Raw genomic sequence first — 19,987 nt, forward strand, 5'->3', positions numbered from 1 at the left:
ATGAAATAGCACTATCGTAAGTACTACCTATATTGCAGCCTGTCAGACAATCTAATACATCATCTACTGTTTGTAATGTATTGTGATAGTTAACAACTATCGGTGCCATGAGTTGGTTCTGTATGTTGTTTTGTGATAATACCGGTTCTGCTGATGTTGCTGACCGCCATAACAGTCCCGTAACCGCTCTGACCTTCTCAGTGTTGGCTCCTCTAAAAAAAAAACCTCCCCATTGTCATACACATGGTTATTTGATCTATAGTTCTGTGGTGTACTAGGGTTGGTATTATAAACATTAGGTTTATCCCTAGCATCTGTATCAGTCTCAACCAGCTTAGATGAATGCTTCATGTTTTTAAAATCCTTAAAATGTGCATAAGCCCTCTTATTTTTATAATCGCTGGTATCCCTGATTAATTATGATTTTTTACTTCCAACCCTTTACTAATAAACTTGTCCATATCCTTAATAATATTGTCAAAACGAAATCTGTTATGTTCAAACAACAAGTCTTGGCAAATACTACTATCTAATTTAGTTAATTGTTCACTTAAAATAAAAAGTTTGTTATTGTTGTTATGTATAATCAACTTAATCAATTCAATACCTATTCTGTCGAACAGATGCAACAATTCATCAAAAAGTTCTGTCCCCTCTATAAATCCAAACGGAAGTTTAAACAAATGAAGTCCCTTTGGTACATGTCCCAACTCCAGGGACCTTTCTAAAAAGGCATTATCCATCTGTAAGGATTTGAATGTTTTTAACGCCTTTTCAAAATCCATAAACTGTTTGTTGAGACTACCAAAATCATAGTTGTTGGTTTTTTGAATACTATTAAAAGAAGGAGCTGCTAAAATATCCTTTAGATCCATCACATTGCTAAATCGACGTTCAGTACCTCTGTTAAAGCCGTCCCTAGTGTTCGGTGCTGTGTTCGAAGGTAGATCGCCACGCTGAACGTTTCCTGCATTGGCCCCTCCTCCAATAGAACCTCCCGAACCATGACTAGCCGACGGTCGTACAGGACTAGTGCCTGGCGTTGAATGTAATGTGAAAAGCTGTCCTGCGATTCAGTCACTGTCACATTTGTAACCACTGGACTTTTAGATCGCTTTTCGTTTAAAGCGCAAATGAGACGTTGAGATATCTCAATGTGCTGAATAAGTAACTGCTCCATATTCCACAACAATAGATGTAGACACAATCAGCTAATCCAACAGCAAACTGGGTAGCCACACAAAATGGATGTAAAAAAGTCCAAAAGCCAAGCAAACTAAAAACAGGCGACCCAGGTACAACCGCTGAAGACTGATTTATTTGTAATAAAACCAAACAACACAAGGTACTAAGCGCTTTCACCCGTAAATGTTCTGGGCATCATCAGAGTACTAAAAAATACATACACTAGCTTCCATTTAAATAGATATACTAATTAACTAATTAAACAATTAGTTGCCAGTGGTAACATATTATGTAGTGAATTTTATAAAAGGAATAAAATACATACATTAAATATGCCAAGACTTGTGTAAGACAGGATATCCAAAGTATAAACAATCATTCTGAATATCTGTAAAACTTAATAAACAATGTCCAATAACAACATTATAATACTCGATAAACTGACATATTATAAAAACCATGAAGAATAAATAATTAAATATTGAATAAATACACAATATTCAAAAATCAACTCAATTTCAAATAAAATGTGACTTATATTTAAGAATACTAGCTATTGAAATATGTTCGTTAATACCTGGTAAAAAACTAGCATTTAGTCTTAGTTGTCATTACCTCCTTTGTTATTATTGTGCGCAATTCTATCTCTCACAAAAAATAAGAACCTTTTAAAATTCTGACATTTTTGACTGTGTGTATAAAGAGAGCTAGTATTTCTTTCCTTTTTTATGTCTCTAATATGTTCTACTATCCATTCTCTAAGCTTTCTAATAGTTTTGCCAACATAATACGCTGGACAAGATGAACAGGTAGCAAGATACGCCACCATTTTAGTATTACAGTTGCAGTGACCTGGACATCTGATAGTTTTACCAAAATTGTATACTACAGTGTATGGTCCATCATTAATATATTTACAGGTATGACATGCCCCACATTTACTCATCCTAGACATTTTAAATATATTCTTGCTATTAGATGCCTCAAGATACTCTTTTAAATTCACCCCTCTACTGTAAGTAACTTTAGGGCAAAGACCTATGTTATCAATTAATTCACCATTATTCATGAAAACACTAGTCCAGGTCTCCCGCACTGTATTTACTATCCTAAGAGATGCTTCATTAAATGGTATAACAAAAGTGTCATTTCCAACTGTCGTTTTACTCTTAGATATATTGTTATCAAATCCAAACTTTATTATAGGCTTATATACTTGATTTCTTTTCTTGTATATCTCATCACTAACCTTATTTATTAGTTCACGTGGGTAGCCTCTATCTAAAAACATGTTGGATAATTTTTCAATCTCAATACAAAAAATAGTGTCATCACTGATAATTCTTGAAAGCCTAACCATCTGTCCTTTAACTAGATTCTTTTTTTGATAATACGGATGGCAGCTATCAAAATGCAAAAAAGAGTTAGAATGTGTTATAGAATTGTGTTATAGAATAAATACAACTAAAACTTGTAATTAAAAAGATAAATTATTAGTCTCATACTTGTGTCATGAATGGTTATAAATAGCATAAAACTAAAACCAAAATCATTTTTAAAATCTCATGTTAAATATTCACATAATGCTAAAATGTTTTCCAAAGCAAAATACATACAAAAGTACTTGTGCTTAAATGTTTTTAAGATATTTTGTTCCTTTCTAGGGCTTTTAATTTCAATACAGGAGAGATGGACGTCCTGTCATTTATCCCTGGCCCTCTATCTGTCTGTAGTAAGATTTGCAACCTTAACTCCTTTAACTCTAACTGAAATCCCCAAGACTTTTTGTCACTGATGTCTACATGGTCTACTGCCATAAATGTGAAATTGTGGCCAGTATTGTCTTGAATATGCCTCGCTACTGCATTGTTAATATTATTCTTTCTTATGGCACAGTTGTGTTCATAAATTCTGGCATTAAATTTCCTTTCTGTTTTGCCTACATAAAATGCTAGGCATTGGTCACATGTGGCCATATAGACCACTGCCTTGGATTGACAGTTATATTTACCTTTTACATAACGGTCTATGCCATTCACTGTAAATTTGCTGCCTAATTTCACCTTGTGGCACCAGTTACAAGACTCACATTTGTACGCGTCCTGTTCTAGTGTAGTTAGAACCTTTCCTAAGAAGGTCTTTTAAGTTTGAGCCCCTTCTGTATGTAACTATAGGTCTCTCTCCTATTTGTGCCCTGATGTCCAAGTCATCCATTAAAATGTCCCAGTTCTTATAAAAAATGGACATCAAGTGGTATGAGTCGGAATTGAATGTAAGCACCATAGATCTACAAAAAGTACTTTTTTCCAACTCAAGTCTCCCCTCTTCAACTTCAGAGGGGCTGTTGTCTAGTGTGCTTTCCCCAAATATGGGCTTAAAATGCCCTACTCTTCTTTTACCTATCACTTCCTGCATAAGCTCATTAAGCAAGTCTGCTGGGTACCCCCTCCTCAAGAACATAGCTTTTTAGTTACTGCATTCTAAAAGAAAATCTTCTTCTCTAGAGATCATACGGGCTGCTCAAACTAATTGCCCTTTAACTACTGACCTCTTTTGATGCTTCAGGTGGGAGCTAGTGTAATGTAGGAACGAGTTTGAGTAGGTCTCTTTCCTATGGATCCTAGTAGCATACTTTTCATTATGTGTGTCTTCGTATAAGTGGACATAAAGGTAATTCATATGATCCAGGTTAATCACCCAAGTGAACTGCAGGAATGTAGTGGCGGTGTTAAGGTATCTCAAAAACTCTTCCAAATCAACCAGTAACCCATTCCATATCAAACTGATATCGTCTTGGTATCTATAATACAGTTTGACCTTAGAACAGTACTGAGACTGAAATACATAATTTCTTTCCCAATATGCCATTACCATGTTTGCGAATGCCCCACCACACGCTGAACCCATTGCCACTCCTATGGTCTGCAAAAAGTACCTGCCATTAAAGGAGAAATAGTTGTTTCTTAAAACAATTTCTAATAATTCCAAAATTACATTAATTTTCTCCTGGCTAACCTTGTATAACAACAGTAGGTCACCCACCCACTTAAGACTAATTTCTTGTGGGATGACCGTGTACAGGCCTTTTACATCTATAGTGACCATGATGTCACTTGCATCATACCTGGTTTGTTCACTTGTTTTAAAAAAGCCCAGGAGTTTTTACAAATTTGGCTTTCATTACACAATATTTTCTTCAGCTCATGGTCTAAAAATTGGACACAAACAGTAATAATGGAGTGTCTTCCATCCACTAAGGGCCTCATAGGTGGATCTGAGAGGCTCTTGTGGATCTTGGGAATACCAAAGAACACTGGTATCCTTGGGCTACTGATGTTAAGATAATTATATAAGGAAAGGTCAATTCTTCTTTCTAGAAATATGTCAGTGAATAAGCTATAGATTTTTCCATATGCTGCATTTAGCAAAGGTCTCTGGATGTGGTCTGTCTGCACTTCAGGAAGGGATTGAGCACTTCAACTCACAGCAGTTTAACAGGAAGATTAAAGGGCACAGAAGAGGAGATGAAACCTACAATGCTAAAGTGAACAGGAAAATCAAAGTTACAGGTACTTGCAATCTGTAAGAATAGGTCTATCTGCAGGAACTCACAGGACAGATATCCTCAGCAACAGTACTGCAAAGCAAAACTCAGAGGCTTCCAACCCTACTCCACTGCATTACAGTGTACTATTTACTGCCATCTCTCTCGCCAGTTTTTCCTCAAAAAAAGAGTTCTCCTAAGCAAAGATACTTGTAAAGAACCAGAGTATCAGGTAGGGATAAAGCAAGGACTGGTTGTTACAGATGGACTTCTCCTTGCAGATCTAGCATTATGGTAAGTAACTGAACCTTCCTCAACATCCTAAACAGCCTGGCCCCCTGCAGAATAGCTAGATACATCACCACACACCCTGGCTTAGAAACAACACCAAAGACGTAATAAAAGAAAGGGACAAGGCATGGGAACATTGGCTATCTAACAAAAGCAATGACAACCTTCTACTTTTCAAACAACTTAGGAATACAGCCAAATCCCAGATAAAAGTTGACAAAAAAGCCTACTACATCACTGCACAGCAAAGAAACAAAAACAACCCCAAAAAATCCCGGGCCACCATAAACAAACTCCTGCAACCTGGTAGTACGTCCGCCCCCAATCCTACCACACCCCCGTCAAATGATAGCATCGCAATGAAATTCAATTCCTTTTTCATAAACACAATTCACTCACTTATTGACTATGACCAAAACATCACTACTACAATCCCCGTAGGCAAGAATGAGGGTGTAAACTCCTTCTCCTTTAACCCTGTCCCAACCCATATCATAAAAAAGCTACTCAGTAAGCTCAAGCCCACCAGCCTAGCTTTTGACAACCTCCCATCAGAATTCCTCAAAGCTGCCTCCAAAGTCATAGCCTACCCCATTTCTATCCTCATCAACCGCTCTATCTCTGAGAACCATGTCCCAACTAATCTGGAAAGTCTCCTATATCATCCCATTGCATAAAGGTGGCAAGTTTACCGAGCTTACTAATTACAGGCCCATTGCCAATCTTTCACCTCTCTCCAAAATACTAGAAAAATGTATTCACTCCCAGCTTCTAAACTACCTTCTCTCCAATAACCTCCTATCAAACACACAACATGGTTTTCGCCCCCACCACAGCACCACAACCACCCTCCTCAGTTTTACTAACACAATAAATGAACACAAAAATCAGAATAAATATGTCTCATCCATCTTTCTAGATCTCTCAAAGGCATTTGACACAGTTTCACACCAAAAACTGCTGTCAGAACTGGCCACATTACATCTCAGTCATTCTTCCCTAGCTTGGTTCCACAGCTATCTAACCAAATGCCAGCAGGCTGTTAGATGGTAACAGGAGCTATCATCTTTGCTCCCTGTTAACACAGGAGTTCCACAAGGCTCCATATTAAGCCCCCTACTTTTTACCATCTTCACAAATCAACTCCATAAATCCACATCTCTCGCCTCTGTCATCCAGTACGCAGATGACTCTACTGGATCTGCTCCGCCCCCTCTCTAACACAACTACAGGCTGTAACACAACAATCCTTCCTAGAAGTAGAATCCTGGTTAAGTAACACTAACCTCATACTGATCCCAAACAACACCAAACTCACACTCTTTCTCCCCACCACAACACCCAATCCCTCAGCCACTTTTCAAATCCACTCCTCCAACAACACAATCATAAACACCAGCTCACATACCAAATTACTAGGTGTCACAACTGATAGCAAATTAAAATTTGACTTACACCTCTCTCAAACCATTAAAAAACACACATCAAACTAGGCTCTCTTTATTATTTTATTTTATTTATTTTATTTTACATTTGTTAACTGGGAAAGTCCAACTGGACGCAGGTCCATTTTCAGCGCAGGCCCGGGGAGAAAAGCTCCAAGCAAACAATACAATTCAATAGTGAAAACACAGCAGCATCTAAAGACACATAATAGTAATATACATGCAGGATATGCAGTACATACGGTATATACTACAGTATAACAGAACATTCCAACATAAGTGAACAGTGAATATATATAAAAAAAAAATTTTTTTTTTTCCGCTCTCTCTCGAGTTGGGTAGCAAGCATTAGATACTAAGCAGATTTCTGGCAACAGGACATAGGGAGGAGTCATTTATCCCTAGCAGCGTCCTAGCACCAGCACAGTGATATGGTCTAGCCTGGGGAGTAGCATGTGCAATGCCAATTAGTTATGTAGTGGGTTTTGAGAAGTTGTTTAAATTGGGAAGTAGAGGTGGTAGAGGTAAGGTGGCTTGGGAGTGAGTTCCACGTTCTAGCAATAGAGCAGGCAAAGAGAGATTTACCTGCATCATTTTTGTGTCTGATGACATTTATGTGGTTCTGATGACTTGATCTAAGGGTTCTGGTGGTGGTGTAGGGGTGAATTAAGTTTTGAAGTGCTGGGGTCTTATCACAGTGGTAGTAGAGTTTATGTGCTATTGAGAGTTGGTTGAGTAGGAGTAGTTGAGGTAATTCGAGCCAATTTAGTTGTTTAAGGGCAAGACAGTGATGGGATCTATGAGAGGAATCAGTAGCAAATCTGGCAATCTTGTTGTAGCAGAATTCCAGTTTGTTTAGCTCACTGTAGTGAAGATTAGTTAAGATAGGGGAGGCATAAAGGAGAATGGATAAAAAGTGGATTCTTGCTAAGGTGGCCTTGGCAGGTCTAGTGATGAACTGTCTATTCCTGTAGAGGAGACAAAGCTTTTTGTTGACTTTCTTAATTGTTTAGGCAATATGAATGTCAAATCTTAGATTATTGTTGATTTCAACACCTAATAGTTTTGTGTGTGTAGTTGGGGTAATTTGTATGCTGTCTCTAGAAGTTATGGTAAAATCATTATTTATAGGAGGAGATCTACCAGGGCTAAAGAGAATGAGCTTGTTTTTTGGGATTAAGAATACGTTTTAAGTTAGTGAACCATTCCTCAGCTAAGGAGAAGTTTGTTTGGGTTATGGCTTTTAGTTCATGTAGGGTGGGGGAGGCACATATAATGGTGGTATCATCTGCATATTGCACAACTGAGGCAGAGGGTGTGGATGAGGCTATCTAATCCTTTCCTAACTAGCCATTCTAGACTAAGCATCACCAGGACTCATCTCTTATCTATTGTTCTCTATGCTTCTCCCATCTTTACAAACCTTAACAAAACTGACCTTACCAAACTTGAATCCACCTACAATAAAATAGCCAAGTTTGCCGCTAGCTCCCTATAAAGGTCCCACCACTGCTCTGCCCTACAACAAATAAATTGGCTAGAATTCCCACAACAACTAACCTATACCCAACTTGTCTTTACTCACCAATTAATATACAAGCCAAACAGAATCCCAGCCTTACAACAATTACTCCAACCATATGTCAACACTTGGCAACTCGATCCTCACACAAAACACTCCTCCAAGTATCCAAAAGCAATAACAAAGCCGGGGACACCTTTTACTCCCACCACATTTCTAAACTTTGGAACTCAATCCCTCAACACATCCTAAATGCTAAAAACCTACACCAATTCAAAACTCTGCTCAGAGACCACCTCACTAACAACTGGCTCTGCTACTGCACCAAGCCAGGCTAATACCACATAAGCCCACATCAAATTTTATCCCCTATATTTCTATATTTTATAGTCTCCATGTATACCCCACTCCCACTTGTTAAAACCACCTATCAGCTACCTACAATAAGAGTAGAATTTAATAATTTATTTTCTTTTGTAAGGGTATACATATGTACACGTATTAAAGTATACTCAAATGATCAACTAAAGATGGACCCCTGCCCTCAAAAAAAAAAAAAAAAAAAAACATATATATATATATATATATATATATATATATATTAGATATAGATATATATGACTTTACTATATTGTAACAACTTTCTCGCCCAACTGGTGTTCGCTCAATGCAGTCTTTGCTTAACTAATATAGACCCGAATCTCACGGATAGAAAATCCTACTACATAAACAGTCATCAAACTGAATTAAAGACAAAATCAGTTTTAACTCATTAACTCTCACCACGAAGAAGAAGAAAAACTCTCCTCAAAATCTTCATAATCTGAATGGCAGTGTTATTTTTTTCAAGTAAAGGTTTTGCAGCAGGCAAGAACTAGAATAAGGCAGGACAGGAAGGAGAAATGCATTGGGGGATAATGAGGTGTAGCGGACACCCTTGAAAGGTTTTACAGGTTGAACAGTACTGATGTTTGTGGCATCAGTCCAGTTTGCTCCTGCAGAGACACCTCTTCTATATCCAATCCAGTGTTTATACCTCAAGTACTACTTTCAGTACAATGGAAAAGCCATCCCCTCCTCTACTGAAAGTAAGGAGGACTGACAGTGAGCCTGGTGTGCTAACCAGGCAGTGTCACTATCTCTGTATACCTCTACATCATCTTTTCTGTAAACAGGAGGGATACAGTCATGCTCAGGAGTGGAGTAGTCTGCTCAGCAAGATGTAATAATGCACCTAGTAAGTCATCATCACCTTGTTAGAGAACATACCTGCAAGCAACACTAGATGATAGCTCGGTAGTGTTGAATTACTAATTCAGTCCAAAACAACAGTCAGCTCTGGATCAGTCAATCCACCTTCTCCCAGGTCAACCATGGGTCAAAAGATAAAACAGAGGCACATTTAGTGTACATAAATACTCTTATGTCTGCTAAAGAAGGCTGCTGACAATGGTGCCTTTTAAGCTTCCCTGTTGTTGTTCCATGTCACCTTCTACTGAATCCTAGCCACTTTGCTAATGCTTTTCGTAAGCAACCTCTAGTTCTATCAGTCAGTAACAATGCAGTCTACAAGCTCAAACTTATTATTATGTGATCACTTACTGACAATTTACTGTCTGTTACCAGATGTAAGATTTTCTCTCCATCCAAGTTTGACAATACAAGGCTAAGACTGTTTCCTGTGAAACAAGCTCCAATATTAGCTATCTGAGGCACTGTAACGTACCCAAAAACATCTGTAGCCAATGTGCTCCACTTAATTTATAGCACATTTGGGTCTCCTACCAACAAAATCTCCTTTTCTCTGATATACTAAGGATGTATTTATGCAGACTCTTCTCCATGTGTCCTCACTGTGAACGGCCTTGGAGTATTACTCTTATGTAGTGTACGATGCATCTTGTTTTCCCCCAGGGTAATCCACAATGCTTTCCATTTACTCCTGTTTCCATGCTGGGATAATCCTTTTAATGAAACTACTATAGCTCTTAAAATACCACACACAGAGTGAGACTTCTCCTGGTTTTATTTTTACTCACAAAACCCTGCTCAGCAGGTCCTCTTCCTAGTCCCAGCTGGTCCATTTTTTCCTCCTAGAGAGAGACAAGAATCTGATTGATTCATTTCCCCAGCCAAAGTGCGAGCAGTGGCCCATTCTCCAACCAGAGTGAAAACTATGGTCTATTTGTTTTCCAGCCAGGGTCAAGGTTTTATTAGTCCATTCGTTCCCCTTGGAAGTGATAGGCAGGTACAAGTGAGTGGCTTATCTTGCCATATAATACAAGCCACCTTCTCTACCCTAGCCTAATCTCTCTTCACAGCAGCTGACACTTTGCCTCATACTGCTGCCTAGGAGTGAATATGTTTGTAGTCATGCATGACCAGGGCATTCCATCACTGTAGTGCAGAATCCGGAGTCAAACAGCTGCTACCATCTGTAACACTCCAACATTCTTGTTGTGAGGTCAGTGATGCAGCAGTATACACTGTCTCCCTCTCCCCTGGGAAGAGCGAGCTGGCATCAGTCGCTCGTTCCAACTCACACTTGCCCAGCTCTTTTAGTTTTCTAAGCCACTAACAGGGCACAAGTCACGTGGGGTATACTCAGGGCTTTATCCCTCTACTTCAGACTGTTGGGACTACAGTATATACTGTTACATAAATATTTCAGAATGGGATATTTCACAAGGAAAACCAGCAGTCTCATTCACAGACTGGAGTCTGAGGATGATATCAACAAATGTACCCAATAAACTTCTGTCATTTAAACATTTCACCATACCTAGCTGTCAGATCATTGCTGATGCAGTTTATGTCTGGTAGCCAGTCAGATATAATGTCACAGCTGTCAACTCCGTCTTCAATGGGTGGTGGAGCAAAGGTTCCAGAATGTGCCACCTGCGTCTTGCTTGTACTGGACTGATGGATGATGCTTGCTGTTTGACTCAAGACTTCTTCAGCGTGCACTTTAGAAACATGCTTGTGAATGCTGACGAGTTTATCAAACTGCTGCTTACAGCACTCCCAATGAATAGCATCTCTAGTGCATGGGGATGTCTTGCTAGATGGTGGTACTTCTTTTGTCTTAACCAGCTTTGCAAATGCCTAAGAAAAACAGATTCAGTTAAGTTAGTTAATATAAGCCTGCATTACTACTACAACGGCCCTTGTGATCCTATAAACTATCAATATGGTGCTAATAAGATTTGCAATGATAAAAGGGTTCCTAAAATACAAACCAGGATTTGTCATTTTTACTACTACTACTATAAATGGGTAGGCACATTTTAAGTCTCATTCGGACACAATGGTATTAGGAAAAAAAAACTTAGTTCCAAAGACAAAATGTTTCAAAATGGCAGCAACTAGATAAAAGGCATACTTAATAAACACGTGGTATTGGGATGCAGAAAGCCTTTCTCACATACACACATACATACGGAGCCATTCACTTATATGACTAACAAATTATTAATAAACACTAATAAGAGACATCTCAGCTAGAATTATATCACCAAACTTTTCTGCTGAATATTACATAAAGGGCAGCCATCACTTTTGAGCAAAGACAGACAGCTTTCTTCCTATATCCCTTATACCAGCAACATGTCAACCTTGGAGTGGGAAAAGCAATACAATACAGCAAGACTACTGTGGGTGTGACACCTACATCATATTGTTTATCGAGTTCTTTCATTTACTGGGTAAGCCCACATTGGAATGTAAATGCAAAAGCTAAAAGAAACTAAAGCTGGCAGAGCACCTAGGGTTCAAAGAAGTGACTGTGTCCCCATTGTGTACTATTCTTCAAAACAGCTAGACTGGAGCTTAAGGTAGGGTGCTTTAAAGGAGAAGCATATTCTTTAGGTCACTCCCATACAAATGTGTAGATTGGCTATAAACTTGTACTTATCTTCCATAAGTCAAATAATGGGTTTCTGAATGCAGAATTATTTTACATATATCATGAAAATAGGCAAAAAAAGTGAAAAAAAAAGCAAGGAATGTGGCTGAAGGTTATTGAACTGTTGAGACTGTTAAATGACCCATGGTGGGCAGAGAGAAAGAAAAAAGAAGCAACTGTTCTCGAAAACTTAGGTGTGCTTGTGTCTAACAAAGGTACAAAAGACACCTTTATAGACAATTTTAACTAAAATTAAAAGGGTTAATAACAAACTGGATGATTTCACAGCTAAAACATTGAAAAGGTTGGGTGAAGTTGATGAAAGTCTGAATGACTATTTGGATACTGTGTTAGTCTTGCAATAGAAGAATAAGGACTGGAAGGTACAAATTGCTACTTTGGGGTGAATTCAGAAACACTGGAAAATAAGCAGTCTCATCAAGAAGACAGGGCTCAGAGAAAGAATATGTCACTGGATTTCCAAAGAAGGAAGGGAGGGGGGGCAAACCAAGTTTCACTTACGAGAAGGATAAATTGATAGTATGGACCGACACGCAGTTGAATCAAAATCAAAGATGCACACAAAGCCTTTTGGCTGTGTTCACTAGTAGTAGTCTGGCAAGTCTAACATACATTGACATGAATACACACTTTTCTTTTAAGGGATGAACTGCCTTTTTTTGTTGTAGAACACTGGAAAAATCTGTAAAAAAAAAAAAAAGGAGACTTTTTTTTAAAACAATTTTTCAGTTCAGACTCAATGAAAACAAGACCAATTTGACACCCATTCAAGAGTGTAGACGAAAGAAAATGAGGTTCTGGATGACATATCACTCTTTTAAAAGTTTTATTTTTTAAACTGGGGATTAAAACAATTATGTATGCTCAAGAAGCCCTGAACTATGTGCAGCAGTATGATCTTGAGTAGATAAATAGACTGTGACAGAGGATTTGAATACCAATCCTGTGCCACAGGGCAATGGAAGTACTGCTGATGATGAGCATCAGCGAGATAAACTGAAGATACGGTTGTCTATGGAAGTAGACTTTCCACATCTTTAAATACAGACTGCAGAAAGGGCAGAAGGGGGCCCTAACAGCAGGAAAATAACTTTACAGGAACCAAGTTAATGCTGAAACTCCAATCTGAAACAAAAAGTTTAAGTTTTTTGTTTCCATGCCTTTTATGAAATGAAGCTGTATTGGATTCTTTCATCCACCTAACTGATATGTGCTAGTTTGATAAGGGGGCACAGGGTATACAGAAAAAACAGAAACAGAAAATTAAAATGAAATGATTTACAAGTTCCGGGCAGGGGAACTGGGTGCAATATGCAGCTTAAATGGGGAGTTGTTCATACAAAGGAGCCAATACCTGGGATCATGTCACTAACTGTATGCGTGGAGAAGCACATATTGAAAAGATGTGATGACTTTTAAAATCCAAAAACACCACAGTCTGTCCTCAGCAAGATGAAAGAATGAACTAACAAGTAATAGTTAGTACAAGTCTTTTGAGTTTTTAGATTTGATGGGTTTGCTATTGTATGTTTGTGTGTGTGATTCCTCCTTTAAATTTTATTAGGAAAGTACTATATAATGGCAAATATGTTGCAAGACTCCAGGCACTGTTGAGTGGCTGTTGGTGGTCGAAGACATGCAGTGCATTATTGGTACTAATGGGCCTTTGAGTGAGATTCACAAGGAAACATGGGTGCTTTTACTTGGACATGATTATTTATATCAGATATGTATGCGTTCCCATTGGTTCTGGAACTAATTTAAACTCTTAACATTTTGACTTTTATTGAATTAAAATTAAAGGCGAGTACTTTCATCTAGAACATCAGACTTGTTCAGTTCCTTCAGCAGTACAAAGCAATTTACATCTATAAGTGCCTTATTTACTTACTAAAAGGGGCAGGAATACTTGCCCGTGGATACATTAAAGGGCCTAGCACAAGCCATACAGCTCATGCTAAAGAGGCTTTGCTTCCAAGATAAGCTAATTTGCAATTCAGACACGTTAGCCACAATGAGGTAAGACCTCATCATCAGCTAATTTGAATGCCTCTGAATTATAGTTACCACCATGATGAGCAGATCACTGCTGATCTGCATGCCAAAGTAGTAAACTGATGGTCGTAAAAGCACTGGCATCCCCCCCCCCAAAATCACTCTTCCACATACACACTGGTACACATTCAAATAGAAACACACACCACAGTCCCCTTACCTGTCCTCCCTGACCTGTTTTCCCTCCCATGGTTCCCTCCTAACTCCCCTGATTACCATAACAGTTTATGTGCCATTACGGTAAATTTGCAGAAAACCTTATGCCTAGTTCCCCATCCACCCACTTGAGCCTATTAAGAGCTGAAGTGCCATTACTACTCATCTCTAGTAGGGTCAACCTGTTATTATCAAAAATCCAGTCCACCAAACTTCAAAAAACTAGGACAACTTCACCTAACACTTACTTTTACGAACACTTACTTTCACGAACTCTCGGATAACCTGAAATTTACTTCGGCAAAGTAACCACTTGGCCATCATGGTGAGCATTGTCTTTTTCCCCACTATAGTATAATCTCGGAGTTGGTATATTTAGATTGGGGGGGTGAAGCCCATCATCTGGGTGGGTTTGATTTGCTTAGGTTTCTTTATTTAGTTGTGGTGGCCAAATTCCTGTGATCCACGAGTTAGTGAAAGTAAGAATTTGGTGAAGTTTTCCCAGTTTTTTTGAAGTTCGGTGAAGTGGGGTTTCGATAATAACAGGTACACCCCTCTAGTATGCTCTGGTGGCCAGTGTGTCCCACCACCCCTGTTCCCTGTAGTGATGTCTGTGCCATAAAGGCATTTAACTATACTGTTACCCTGGTGTTTACAGTACCCTCCCAATCTCAGATCTTCAAACTGATGCCAGTGCCATTAAGGCACTTAGTTTGAATGTATCCCTGGTGTCTATTGACTCCACCACCCGATCCCAGGGGCCACTGTCATAGAAGGTAGTTAAACAATGCAAATACTGCTAAGTGTTGAGAAAGTCATGCGGATATACACGGTTGAACAATTTCATGAATCACTCAGTGTGTCGATGCCTTCCTGGAGGTAGTTCTGTTTGGGACAGAGTGAGAGTATATGGCTAATTAGCATTTGCCTCTCACCTGGACTGTCTCATTAACATTCAGAATGAGTGTTGGCCAACCCTATGCGATGATGCAAGTTTTCATGCTACAGCATCATAAAGCACTGTGTTTGCAGTACACAGAAAAAAGTACTATTACACCTCAGATTCCTTTCTCAAGCATCAGACTTCTGCGGTTTTCTGTTTTGTTTTGGTTTTTTTTCTTACAGAAAATGTTGACAATCTAATGCTACATAGTAAATAATCTGTAGTTGCTACATTGTGTAAGACTAGATGAATCTGGTCTTTTTGGTTCTGGAAGTATAAATGTTTCCTTAGGGAAATCAGCAAAATATTTTTTTCTCCTTTACCTATTGGTTGTTGTTAAAAAAAAGTTTGGGTCAAGAGACAGTTTTATATGGTCTGATGTTAAAAGAAAGAATATCCCTCACGCAACGGCTCACACAAGTATCACTATCAACTACCAGTAAAAAAGAAAGAAAGAAAAAAAAATTGGAAATGATTGTGTGAGTCTCTCTTCCCCAAATTGCAATCTTAATTACAGTTTTATAATTGATTTGAAATTCGGGTATAAAAAGAAAGTAAGCCAATATTCAATAAAGTTGCAGCAGTGTCTACCTTGCAATTAAAGGTATAAAATTAAATAAGCATGCTCTTGGCACAGACAAATAATGAATGGCTTTAACTGTTTTGAACGATAAAAACTGATTAGCATGCGGCACTTTACAAATGTGAACCCAGGTTGTAGCTGATTTCTAGATTTTTTATGTAATGTTAGAATGATGTCATTAGGTGTCTATACTGCAGTTTATTTATTTATTAGCATTTGTTTACTAGGATAGTCTGTCTGGGCTATTAAAAAAAACACTTTTCAGAAGTGGCCAGGGGATGAAAGGTCTGTATTACACAACAGTTGGTATTTACATGTACAACAACTGTTATTTACAATTTAATAATGCATTCACTACTGAGTAGACATAGCATAATGCATAAGAAAATTCAAATAGTAGACATTACAAATGAAAAATATGACATATGCATAGAACAAGGACTGTGATTTTGATAATATACAATTAACAAGAACACTGACTTGTTAATCCACAGATGCATGTATATGTTTTACAGGTAGATTATATGTTCCAGAAAGTGACAAAGAAAATATGTAACGGGCTAAGAGTTTCAAATTGTGACAAAGAACAATATTCGTATGCAGTGAGAAAGAGGTATTTGGGAACATATTTTCTGGGAGTGCGGTGGGATGGCAGGCTTTAAGGATTCCTTGTGGGATGAACTGTCGGAGATGCTGGGTAGGCAGATTGCTGTGACGAGGGAGATGATTTTTCTGAGCAATGTACAGAATCAGAACTGCCTAGATATGGTAAGGCCTTGCTGTGTCTAATTATGGTGGCTGCTTTAAAAAGCAATTACTAGAAAATAGAAATCAAAATCTAAACCATCTATATAAGAAGTAGTGAATATAGTAACAGAGCTAAAATAACTGGAATTGAGGTCTTTAGAAAAGGGTATGAGCAAACTACATAGGAATAAATGGGAATTGTGGGAACAATTAAGGGAAATGAGGTTTAAAAGAAGGCAGGACTTAAATGAGCTATGTAATGTTTGAGTGAAATATGATTGGGTAGATTATAAGTGATGTATAATGTTTGCAACTGGGAGTGTGTCAGTATGGTCTGTGATATAAAATGCTTGCAACTAGGATTGTGTTGGTGTGGTTTGTTTTAATTTATGTAAATGTATGATTGCTTATGTTGTAAGTGATGGTTTAAAAAGATGTTTCTTGTTTAAAAAGGGGGGGCAGGAATTGAATAATTTATGTAATGTGCTTAAGTTACATGATATATAGCAATATATGTAAAGTATAATGCTTGTTAATGTTAATTTGTTAATAAAGTTTGATTACTTTTGTATAAATGTAAATCTGTCTATATCACAAGTGATAATTCAATAAAGGTGTTTAAAAATGTATACATACATATATTTGTATGCAGTGGTAGAGTTGTGAAGAGTTGTCATAGTCTGCTAAAGCCTCTTACTTCAGTGCTATGCTTAAAGAGAAGCTATGATCAGGAGGGCAAGATGAAGACACTTGACAACTTTTGTTACCAGAGGATAATGATAAGGATATAGAGTTGAATGTATGCTACATAAAGTGGGCATCAGTTATTGTTTTGATGGGAATGACTTATATTAAGTGTAGTGCTGTATATACACTGATTTGTACATACTCAGTTTATATAAGGTTGTTTGTTCTTCTTTCGGCTTTTCCCGGTTAGGGGTTGCCACAGCGGAACTCCGGTCCGCTAATGATTGGCAGTAGATTTTTGCAGTGCCGAGGTGCCAGCTCGACGCCCAACCTTCAACGAAGGCACGCCCATTCACGCATGTCTTTTGAACGCCACTCGACCGTGGGGAGGACATGCAGACTCCACGCATTAGGCACTCCAGCCGAGAATCAAACGGGAGAACCTCTTGCTGTGAGGCGACAATGCTACCGCTGCACCACCGCGGCTTTTTATTCAGTTTATATAAAGTAATATTCAGAAAACATTGGTATTTGTTTCATGTCTGATTTCAACTAATCTGTTTAAAAGCAAGGTAAATTTGGGTCTGTAGTTTAAGACATTAATAGAGGAAGGTACCAACAGCAGGAAGCTGAAGAACATTTATCTTTTATGTGTTATACTAGATTACTTACATGTAATGAAAATTGATCAAATAACCCAGTTAAGAAAAAACAAAAGTAATTACTCCTTTGAACCAGTCATGCCCTTGAATTTCTGCCTTGTAGGATAAACATGTTAATGTACCTAAAAATAAAGAGCTCTTTAAGGGCAACTGGATGGGCGGGGGGGGGGGGGGGACAATCATATGGAAACAATTCTCCTACTACAAAGGATATGTCTTATCTCAACAAAGTAAAACACTAACAGACAGAAACAGTTGCTATGTGAGCCTTAAAGGTTTTACCAGTGGAAACAGCTTGACTACTTTCAATATATACTTCCCAAAACGACTGTCACAGAGAGTAAGAGTGAGACATGGTGAACAGGCGTACCGATATTTGGGAAAGCGTTAACTATTTATACAAGAAATTGGAATGTTGTGACAATTAGCAGGGACATAACAGGTGGCCCAACAACAGTTCAAACTCCCAGATTAGGGAGATGTGTAGAGCTTTATACAATGGTTATGAGTCTAAGCAGTGTTTTTCATGAAACTACAAGCTTTATTATTTTTATTAAAAATAAAAATCATAATTCATGTTCTAGAGACACTAGTATATGTTTCTTGGCAGGCCCTCTTACAGGGCAGCGCTTCCATGCATCCCACTGTCATACCAGAACATGCCGCCTTGGAATGCCAATTACAGATAAATGTGTTCCTTAATTCAGAGTGACATTTGGGGTTTCCTGTTTACTATTTAAAGAATGGGAACTTTGGAGACTGGTGTAAGAAACAGTTAATGAATAAGATAGATAAATATAGTGAAGTTAAACAAATAGTGACTGAGGGATGGGAAAGGATCAATATCAAACTGGCAAAAGAAGTAAAAGCACATATTGCTAATCTTTGGAAAAAAGTAAACAGCTATTAAAGTTTAAAAAAAGGTGGAGAATTTGGAAAGTCAGTTAAATAAGGGAGGCTTAGCAGTTCAAAAAGAAATAAAAAGAATTATAAATGGGAGACAGAGGAAGATTTTTTTCAAAGAGTTTCTCAGGGATACATTCTTTTCAAAATGCAGCAAGATGCCTAGTACAGAGGCACTGTGATAAAAGCAGAGGCCACAAGGAAGCATTACTTTCAACAGAACATGGAGGTTTAGGATTACCTGATTTGAAGGGATATTTTACAGCTACACAGTAAAGGCTCTTATAAGTAACACAATCAGAAAGCCACAATTCAAAGTGGAAAGGGGTGATGATGATGATGATGCAGGGGGTGGTACTTTAAGAAATAAGGAAAGAGTGGGTGTTTGGATGCAAATCTTTAAGGAGAATAACAACAGTCATACTGAATATTACATTCATACAGTAGCAGGAAGTATACTAAGAACAAATTCCAACACGGAAATGGAGAAAGGAGATTCTGCTGATAAGGATGACTACAATATTGGGTAAGGAGAATAGACAACGGGGGGGGTGGAGTTTACTGGAGGAAGCTGGCAAATAAACAGATCTATTGGGAACAAATAATTAGAAAGGGAGGGGTAACAGTCTGGGAAGAGGCCAAGAAGATATTTGTACTGCAGGCTAGAGACTGCCTTCCCTCTCAGAGATTTATATCACAGTATAGGCAAAGAGAAAGGAATGGGGGGGGGGTCCTAAGTGAAAGACCTGCACTGGCTGAATTTTTTAGTTGAATCTAGAACAGAAGCTGCTGTTAAAAAAGGGATAATCAGTACAGCATGTGAAATATTACACAATAACTATTGGAATCAATCACAGGAGGTCAGAAAAGATTGGGAAGAGAGATCAGATAAGCAATTCACAAAGAAACAATGGGAGGACACATGTATGGTTCTAAATATACAACAATATCTAGAAGATTTGGGATTTTTGCCTGGAAGTGTTTGCATAGGTACTTTAATACCCCAAGCAGACTCCAACAAATTTTCCACAGGTAAATGGCAAATGCTGGAGGTGTAATGGGGAAGAAAGACGTACCTGGGAGCATATGTTCTCAGAGTATAATGAGTTGGCAGACTTTAAAAATTCCCTATGGAGTGCTCTGTCAGGAATACTGGGTGAGCAAAAATAAGAAAATGATTTTTTGAGCAGAGATACAGGATCTGAAGGGTCTATATTATAAGAAAGAAAGCATTAAATTGCGAACGCTCTAAAGGTCGAAAATGCTGGACCTCAAACTCGCTATTGTGGGGGGCTGTGCCCCCTACACCCCCCACTAAACATATATACCAACTCCGAGA

At 38.2% G+C, this 19,987-nt stretch overlaps 1 protein-coding gene across 1 annotated transcript in view; it reads right to left on the minus strand.

Moving 5' to 3' along the window:
• The window catches only part of TSTD2 (thiosulfate sulfurtransferase like domain containing 2), a 529,591-nt gene that overhangs the window by 464,241 nt on the left and 45,363 nt on the right, over window positions 1-19,987 (minus strand). Inside the window, exon 2 of the mRNA XM_044060999.1 lies at window positions 10,770-11,092. Within this exon, the coding sequence (XP_043916934.1) occupies window positions 10,770-11,092 (323 nt within the window). The remainder of the gene's footprint in view (window positions 1-10,769; window positions 11,093-19,987) is intronic.

This window comes from Protopterus annectens, chromosome 2.part0, assembly GCF_019279795.1.
Source record: "Protopterus annectens isolate FY-2018-M chromosome 2.part0, PAN1.0, whole genome shotgun sequence".
Lineage (NCBI taxonomy): Eukaryota > Metazoa > Chordata > Ceratodontiformes > Protopteridae > Protopterus > Protopterus annectens.